This window comes from Balaenoptera musculus, chromosome 19 (assembly GCF_009873245.2).
Source record: "Balaenoptera musculus isolate JJ_BM4_2016_0621 chromosome 19, mBalMus1.pri.v3, whole genome shotgun sequence".
NCBI classification, from domain to species: domain Eukaryota; kingdom Metazoa; phylum Chordata; class Mammalia; order Artiodactyla; family Balaenopteridae; genus Balaenoptera; species Balaenoptera musculus.
The window spans coordinates 13,783,430-13,792,532 of record NC_045803.1 but is presented as its reverse complement, the minus strand read 5'-3'; the positions used below and the strand labels follow the sequence as shown (position 1 = coordinate 13,792,532).

The 9,103-nt window shown below is 54.2% G+C and overlaps 1 protein-coding gene across 2 annotated transcripts; it reads left to right on the top strand.

Moving 5' to 3' along the window:
• Positions 1-849: 849 nt before the first annotated feature.
• Positions 850-7,931, top strand: TIMM50 (translocase of inner mitochondrial membrane 50). 2 transcript variants are annotated; one of them, XM_036832589.1, is made up of 11 exons: positions 850-985; positions 1,918-2,074; positions 2,603-2,634; positions 2,851-2,872; positions 4,345-4,403; positions 4,496-4,615; positions 5,034-5,138; positions 5,248-5,346; positions 6,330-6,486; positions 6,826-6,932; positions 7,722-7,931. In XM_036832589.1, the coding sequence occupies exons 1-11, from the start codon at positions 878-880 to the stop codon at positions 7,821-7,823; spliced, it is 1,068 nt and encodes a 355-aa protein (XP_036688484.1). In that variant the 5' UTR covers positions 850-877; the 3' UTR covers positions 7,824-7,931. The 2 variants fall into 2 exon arrangements, with proteins under 2 accessions (XP_036688484.1, XP_036688483.1); XM_036832588.1 differs by having other exon boundaries at positions 855-985; positions 1,912-2,074.
• Positions 7,932-9,103: the final 1,172 nt, after the last annotated feature.

Sequence of the window (9,103 nt, the reverse complement as noted above, 5' to 3'; positions counted from 1 at the left end):
TCACTTTCCTCATTTGATATTCACATGTCTCTTTACAAATGTAATATAAACTGTATTATAAAATAGTTCAGATGTTTAAAAAGGTATGTTAGGAGCACCCATGTCCCCACCACCCAGCATAGGAACCATATGTGTACCAGATTCGAAGGACCCACTTGAGCAGCACACCCAGTCCATTCCCCTCCAGAAGTAACCGCACCCTGAATCCTGTCTTTTCCTAACTTCGTACATTTACTACCTTAGTAAATGTCCCTAAATGTTGTGTGGTGATTTACGTGTTTTTAAAGTTTACATAAACAGTATCAGACTTGTTTTCCTCTCAAAATAATTTGAGGAAGATTCATCGTGGTTCCTGTAGCCTCTAATTCATGGATTTCCTCTTAATACCCCGAGTCCGCCAGATACCGGCAGCTGTTCTTTTGGCTGAACCTCCATGAAACTGGCTGGCTTTCCAGACCCATTTTAAGAAGCTCACGGGAGGAGGGGCAAGAAAGGGTTCGCAGAATGGGAAGGAAGACGGATGAGGCCTCCGGGCCGCACGTGAGGAAGAAGGTGTGTAAAGGTGGCTTTCAGGTTTTAGGACAAATCAAGCAGCCATTGCGTCCCTCCATTAGGGCTTCCGCTTCACCTCGGAGCAGTGGGTGTCCGGCGCCGACCTGGGGCGTGGGCGGTGGAACGCCGTCCGGCGCGAGGGGGGCGTGGTGCCGGCTGACTCCCAGTCCTAGTTGGAGCGCCCGCGGCAGTGCGCCCGCAGCCCTTTGTCTCTCTCGGGCTCCCGTCCACCCGCCCCACCCCTGCACCACCCATTGGCCGAGGCCCCGGCCTGGGGCGGGGAGAGAGAGTGAGGGGGCGGGGCAGCGTGGCGTCAGCGCAAGAGATGGCGGCCTCGGCGGCGCCGTTCCTGCGATTGCGGAGCGGGCTCCGGCAAGGCGCGCGGGGGCTATGCGCGAGGCTCGCGACGCCGCCCCCTCGGGCCCCGGACCAGGTGAGCGGGGCGGGGGTGGGGGTGGCCTCCGGGTGCTGGGACTCCTTCCTGGAGTTCCAGGCGGACCGCCGCCGCCCGGAGGTTCTGGGACGCAGCACCTCAGGGTGCTGAATGGAACACCGCCAGCGTTTTGGGTCTCTTCCCCGCTTCCCGGGGTAGGCAGCGCTTGCGTCCCGGGCTAGATGCTTGGGGGCTCAATTGCGTCCTCTGGACCCCACCTCCTCGACCGCACGTGGGCGCCGGGGGAGGGGAGTCATCTGTTCCCCCATCTCAGTGACTGTTCAGGTAATACTTGAGGGGGAGGGGCCCGGGACGCTGGAGTCCCAGCCTGGCCTTGCGGGTATTTCCCCCGCGGTGGTGTGGTGGTGGTGGTGAGGTAAATGTTCGGGCTTCTGACTCGACCTGCCTCCATCTTGACAGAGACCCAGTCATTCTGACCTCCGGGTCCATTACTTCCGTGCTCTAAGCCCCAGCAAGCGATTGCCCCTCCGGCCCCGCTCCCATTCCCTCCCCCTCCATACCCCGCTACTGTGAGCCCCAGGCGTCCGGAGGACTTAACTCCCCGTCCTATCCCCTTGAGTGTCCTTCATTACCTTGCTACAGGAATCCCAGTGTTCAGCCGGGCTCCCTCATCTTATCTCCCTGCCCTGCTTTTTCCGGCTCCAGGCCCTCCAGTCTTTTGCCTTTGGGATCCCGGGCACCAGAGCTTGTCAACTCTTGAACCCCTGGGATCCTGGCGCCAGACAGTTTAGTTCTTGACCCTTCTGAGAGACCCAGTCTCCTGCCTGCCTCTCCAGGGACACAACACCTGGAGGCCATGTGGGTGGCTGCTTCCTGGCTCCCAACCTCGATTCTTCTCAGACCAGGGTGCCCAAACCACCCTGACCTTCTTTCTCTCCTCTCTTGGCCAACCTATCCCCTTTCAATTGCAGGCTACAGAGATTGGGAGCCGAGCAGGCATTAAGGCCCAGGCCCAGGGGCCACAGCAGCAGAGGAACTCGGAGGGTCCCAGCTATGCCAAAAAAGTCGCACTCTGGCTTGCTGGGCTGCTCGGGGCTGGTGGGACCGCGAGCGTCATCTATATTTTTGGTGAGGAACATATCCTTGCCCACCAGTTTTGTTCTGTTGGCCCTCTATTCTGCTTGGGAACTTCCCCCTTTCCCCTAAGGGCTTCTCCTGTCTTCATTCCCTGGCTCCTCCCTCAATAGGGCAGCCAAATAGAATTTGGAAATGAGGGAAGTCTCCCTACTACCCCTGTACTCAACGTTCTACTCTTTCTAGTTGGTTCCTGCACTAAGCTATGGGGAGTCAATTGGAAGAGGAGGAAGGATAGGCCAGGCCCAGCCCCCTAAGCTACCTCTTCCCTCAGCACCCAAAACTCCAGCCTTCCCCCTAGTCCCTTCATTCCTCAGAGACCCAGGAGACTCTGCCCCAGCCCTTCTTGTCTCAGAGGCCCAGGTATCCTGGCTACCAGCCCCCTCCTCTCTCTCAGGAGGCCATGATGCTCTAGCCCGCTTCCCTCAGACCCAGGAGGCTAGGCCCCCTGCCCTTTTTCCTTCCTTAAAACCCAGGAGACTGAATCTTCAGTCCTCTCATTCATCACTATCTGCCTTACAGGAAACAACTCTGTGGATGAAAATGGTGCCAAGGTGAGCGGGAGAGAGACCCAGAGGCCTTACCAGGGGTCCCATCCTGTGGGTCTCCTCCCGTTTGGCCTGTTCAGGCTCATTTCTGGTCTGCGGTGAACCTCTCCCTCCCAGGGACCTTTGCCTACTCTTCCCAGGGCCCTGGAGATTCCTTTTCTGGGTGTGATGGGGTTCTGCCTCTGCCATCCCAAACCCTCCATTTTTCTCTCTACCTCCCAGATTCCCGATGAATTCGACAACGGTGAGTAAACAAGCACAGATTCTGGGGTCCCCTGACCCTCTCTACTGTGCCCTCCCCATTTGGTGCTCCTCCACCCCTCCATTGGGAGGTAGGGGAGTCAGCAGCTGGATGGCTTGGGGGGAGGGGCATACAAAACTCCAGTCCTCTTCCCTGGCCCCTCAGCCCAAGAGCAGATGGTCAGGGACAGATAGATGGGGGAGGGGAACCCTAGGTGGGTGGGAGTGCTTGGGAAGAACTGGGCTTTCTATGCCAGACACATGACTTCCTGTGCCTTAGATCTGAGCATCTGCAGCCCCTCACCCCCTTCTTTATGACAGCCTCTTTTTTTCCCACCAGGCCCCTACCCCACCCAGCTCCTCATTTCCAAAACAATGCCTTCTTCCTTCCTCCCCCTTTTGATTAACCAGCTCTTAGGGAGCTTCTGACAAGTTGGATAGTAGAGAGTAGTTGTCAATTCTATCACACCTGGTCCCTCCCAAGAGAAATATAAAATTGGTAGGTCCAGAAAGCCACTTGTTTGTGGTAGGGATGTTTGCAAACTGGCATATTAGTACACTGATTGTTTTAAACTAGGCAGGTAGGTAAGTATGCTGTTTTAACTGGGCAGATGTAGAATCATACTAGTTTAAACAAGGCAGTATACTGATTTAAGTTGGGCAGGTAAACTTGTAGTTTTAAAGTGTGTGTGTTTATTAGCTTAAGTGGTGTTTTGGTATTTTGGTTTCAAAAAGGCAGGCCCACAGGCAGTAGTTTAACTGCACTAAAAATATTGTATTGAAAAAGGTAGTCATGTAAGATTTCTGTTTTAAATTGGATTTGGTGTATTCATTTATCCAAGATTTGTTAACCTCAGCCATTCTGATACTACAGATCATATAATTCTTTGTTGTAGGGGAGTGTCCTATGCATTGTAGGATGTTTAGCAGCATCCTGGGCCTCTATCCACTAGATGCCAGTATTGTGACGGTCAAAAATGTCTCCAGACATTGCAGAATTTTCTGGGAAGCGAGGAACAAAACTGCTTCTAGTTGAGAACCACTAGTTTAAAGTATACAGATGTGTGTACATGTTTATCGTGACTTAACTAGATTTCACATACTTGCTTAAAGTGGGCACATCTGGAAACCTAGAGGTTCAAAATGGACTAAATATACTGGCATAATGTCAGCAGATTTATTTATATGTATGTGGGATTTAAGTGGGCAGATGTATAAGCGTTCTATTTTATACCTGGGGTGGTGTGTGGATATAAGTATTCAGATTAAAACTTGACAGGTGAATAAAAACATTTATTCCTACCTGGCAGTTAGTTATGTCATTGCCTTTTACCTTTGTACTCGGAAATGAGCTGTTTCGAACCAGGTGGGTATGTAGACCTGTTTGTATCTGGTAGATAAATAAACCCCTGGTTTGTCCGGGAGGTTGAGCAGTGGCTTATCTTGGAATCCCTTTGTGCCCTGGTGTTCTCCTAGATCCAATTCTGGTACAGCAGTTGCGCCGGACATACAAATATTTCAAAGATTATAGACAGGTGAGCAGGAGCCCTGGGCCCAGTCCCTATCCCTTCACCCCCAGCCTCCTGCCTCCTTGTCTGAGTGCCCCCATTATGTCTCTCTTTCACAGATGATCATCGAGCCCACCAGCCCCTGCCTTCTCCCAGACCCTCTGCGGGAGCCGTACTACCAACCACCGTACACACTGGTCTTGGAGCTCACTGGCGTCCTCTTGCACCCTGAGTGGTCGGTGTGTCCTGGGGAAGGCAGCGGGTTGGGGACACCAGATAGGGCTGGGTGGCCGGCTTGTGATGAAGTGGTTAAGAGCATAGACTCTGGAGCCAGGCTGGGGTTCAGCCCCAGTTCTACTCTGTGATCCAGGGGAAGAGGTATCACCCCTCATTGCCTTGCTTCCCTCAACTGTGCTACTCCGCAGCCCGGAGGTGGTTGTAAGTGTACCTTGGCACACAGTAAGTGCCATAGGGGAGTCACATCCTCCAGACTCCTAGACCCTCAGTCACAGCCGTGTACTCCTGAACCCCTCCGAGAGCCACAGAGACGGAGAGAGCACTCTGGTTCCGGGAATCCCCCGAGACTGGGTCTTTGTCCTCTTGGGGCTACAGGGGCCTCCGGGTCTCAGTGTTTCACTGTTCTCACTGCCTTTCCAGCTGGCCACTGGCTGGAGGTTTAAGAAGCGTCCAGGCATCGAGACTTTATTCCAGCAGCTCGCCCCTTTGTATGAAATCGTCATCTTTACGTCAGAGACTGGCATGGTGAGGCCCCCGGGACAGGGGCGGGATGGTCGACGTGGCAGGAGGTGAGGGAGAGCTGCAGGGCCAAGGCTCAGCCTGACCTTGTTCTCCCCCCCACCCCACCCCCCAGACTGCCTTTCCACTCATCGACAGCGTGGACCCCCACGGCTTCATCTCCTACCGCCTGTTCCGGGACGCCACGAGATACATGGATGGGCACCATGTTAAGGTGCCATGTGGGGGCGCCATGGTGGGGCTCTGGGATTTGGGGGAGGGCTGGTACTTCCCAAAGGAAAGAGGACCTAGCTCTGACACCAGCCTCAACCTGTTTCTGGTTGAGAAGCAACCGGCTGCTTCTGGTTCTGCCCCAGGTCTGATTCTGGTAGGACACTAGCCTGCCGCCAGCCTGGGCTGGGCCTCTACGCCCTTTTCTCTGTCCCAGAATCTGGGAGTGGGAGCAGGGGGAAAATGGGGTCTCTACAAAGAAAATAGTTGGGAGTACGGGGTAAGGACATGAAATTTGGAAGTGGATTTTTGTCTCTGTATCTGGAGCTGAGTGTCTCTGGGACTATGTAATTATAATAGTTTAAATGAGACTGTGTTGGAATTTGACTTGGGGTCTGTTGCTGTGACCTATGATATATCTAGGGGTCCAGGAGTCTGTGGGGCTGTGAATGGGTCTCTCTGTGGGTCTTTGTCCAAGTATCCATGGGTCTTGGTGTCTGTTGGGTTTCTGACTGTGTCTTGGTGGGTCTGGGGGTCTGTGTAGTTTTTCAAGGTTCAGAAGGACATGGGCTGTGATTGAGGGTCTTGAAGGGTCTGTCTGGGTACCTGTCTTTGTGTGACTCCCTGTGTGTTGCTGTGGATCAGTCTGCACCTCCATCTGTGAGAAGTTTACAAATGTGCAGCTTGTCACAATCACCTGGGGCAGTGGTTAAATACACAAGTGCCCACCTCCCTCCCCAGGGAACCTCCAAATCAACCTGCCTGTGCACCAGGCCCTGGGTCTAGGAATCTGTGTGACAAGCTCCTCTGCTCCCTGCTAGGTTTGATGTCTTCACCCCAGCCTGGTCTTCGGGAGGCCCTGTCGTGATGATCCCAGTGTGTGATACCAAGTGCATGTGTAGTCAGTCCGCCTCTCTCTCCCTCTGTGGGTTCCTGGTGGGAAGGGAAGGAGCACAGGCCTTGACCTGACCTGTCACCCACCTCCAGGACATTTCGTGTCTGAATCGGGACCCAGCCCGAGTAGTAGTCGTGGACTGCAAGAAGGAAGCCTTCCGCCTACAGCCCTACAACGGCGTCGCCCTGCGGCCCTGGAATGGCAACTCCGATGACCGGGTCTTATTGGACCTATCTGCCTTCCTGAAGAGTGAGGCTGACCCCTGACCTCCTGGCCTCTGACCCTGGAGCCCTTGACATTCAAGAGGAATGATAAGATGCTTGATTCTGGCTTGTTTTTTATGTGAAACCAGGGACTTGGGATGCAGGAGATCCATGAGCATCTTGCAGTCTTTAGAAGCTTCTTAGAATGTTTGGGATGCTCCTCTGGAATGTTTAGGGGATGCCTGGGAATACTCAAGGGATCCCTTTTAGACTGCTGAGAAGTGTTGCACGTAGCTCTGACCCCACCCCGGTCTGACCTTTACCCTTGTGGGCCCTGCTTCCCTCTGACCTTCAGTTGGCTGACCCCCGCCTGCTATCCCCACAGCCATTGCTCTGAATGGTGTGGAGGATGTCCGAACTGTGCTGGAGCACTACGCCCTGGAGGAAGACCCACTGGAGGCTTTCAAACAGCGGCAAAGCCGGCTGGAGCAGGTGAGTCCTCAGCTTCCCAGCGTGGGTGGGGGGTGTCACCGTCAGTTCCCCAGGCTCTTGAAGGCGGAGCCCCGGAGCAGCTTGTCTCCACTCCGGCTGTGTGACCTTGAGCAACTGCCTTCTCTTTCACACCACCCGTCCCAGGGGGCCCTTGTAATGAGGGGCGAATTGATTCTGCAGCCTGCGCTGAGCACAGGAGGCAGGAAACGCCAAGCATTTGAGATAGGTCCAGAGGCCTTGATGGCCTGGGGGTCCTGGTATTTTGTGGGGTGGGGGTTTGGATCAGGTCTGGGAAGAGGGATCCTTGGACACTTGGCCCAAGGGTTTGGGCATGGAGTTCTGATGACCTGTGATCCTCTGATTTGTAAGTGGGGATAAGAATATGAATTGAGTCTGAGAAAGAGATTCCCAGGAGTCTAGGCTGAGGTTGATCGAGTTTGGGGTTGTGTTCCTGGCTAGAGCTCCTGAGTACCCGAAGGAGGAATCCCTGGAGATTTGGGCCTGGGATCCCTCAGCATCCAGACAGGGGTCTTAGGGCTCAAGACTGGGCACTGGGGGCTTAGGGAGCAAGATGTTGTAGTCCAGTGTAGGGCCTGGGATAGGTTCCCAGGGTTCAGGGGACAGGCCCCCTGGGATTTGAGTCTGGGCTTCTGTGGCTCAAAGCTGGCTTTTGCCAGTGTCTGAACTGGGTCCTTAGGGTCTGGGTGCATCCTGTGTCTGGGCTGGGCAAAGGTTTAAGGAAGGTGGCCCCTGGGCTGACCCTCCCTCTCTGTGTGCCCCCAACTCCAGGAGGAGCAGCAGCGGCTGGCTGAGCTCTCCAAATCCAGCAAGCAGAACCTCTTCTTTGGCTCCCTTACCAGCCGCTTGTGGCCTCGCTCCAAACAGCCCTGACCTCTGGGCCTCCTTAAACTCAGTGCCTGGGTTCTGGGCCCCAGGCCCAGTGCTCCCAGACCACGGCTTGGCCAACCACATGTCCAATAAAGTTCATCGCAGACGCCACACTGCTGTGTCCGGAGAGTCTCCAGATGGGGGCATCAGGGTGCAGTGTGGGACTCTGGGGGTCATCCCACAGTGGCCGATCAGCTGCCGAGCAGCGAGGGCACTCTGGTGGGTGATGGTTGGTTTTTAACTCCGGCCTGGGAATCCGAAAACCTGGGTAGGGCCCTGCCCTAGCCGTGTCTTCCCGTGTGCCACGTGGTCTGCGAAAGTGCATCTCCCTCTTTGGCCCCAGATTCCCTATGGAAAAGAGATGAGAGGATGGCACTGTGGGTTGAAACACAGGTAGCCGCCAGGCTGCTGTGTAAATGTGTGAAGTGTGGGCACGTGGGGCTTCGGTGGACCAGAGACCGCCCCATCTCAAGAGGGCAGCTGCTGCTGAGCTCTGCCAACCATGGCCCTGTGGGAAGGTGGGCCTAGAGTTGCTTGATCTTCTGATTTTTCAGTAGAAGCCAGGAAAGGGGTTGTTTATATTAAATCTCCCAATTTAAAAATGTTGGCTCCTAACTAAAACAGACTGTAGCAGCACTCTGCAATGGAACTTTCCGCGATGTGTACCCCGTGTCATGTATCTGCACTGTCCGGTACAGCAGCCAGTGGCCTCATGGGGCCATTGAGCACTTGAGATGTGGCAAGGGTAACTGAGGGATGAGATTTTTGATTTTGTTTCATTTTAATTAAATAGCCACATGTGACTACTGGCTCCTGCAATGGACAGCACAATTGGCTATTATTTAAGAGTGCTGAGTTCCAGACTGGTTTTTTTTTGGCCGCGCAGCAGCACAGCATATGGGATCTTAGTTCCCTGATCAGGGATCAAAACCTGCTGCAGTGGAAGCGCGGAGTCTTAACCACTGGACCGCCAGAGAAGTCCCTCCAGACTTTTATAAACCCAAATCCAAGTTCGGCTCCAAGCTCTACCACCTCCTGACTTGTGTGATCACAAGCAAATGAGCAAGTTACTTCCCCTCTCAGTGCCTCAGTTTCCACGTCTGTGAAATAATAGTACCTACCTCATAGGCTAGGCTTGAAGGCTGAGTGAGGCCCCCCAGGTAGGCACTCAGATGGTAGCTGTATGCACCTTGGGAGCACCTTTCTGCCTCCCTTTCCTCATCTCTAAAATGGGGGCGATGATAATACCCATCGTAGTAGAGTGGCTGCGAGGAGTAAATGGG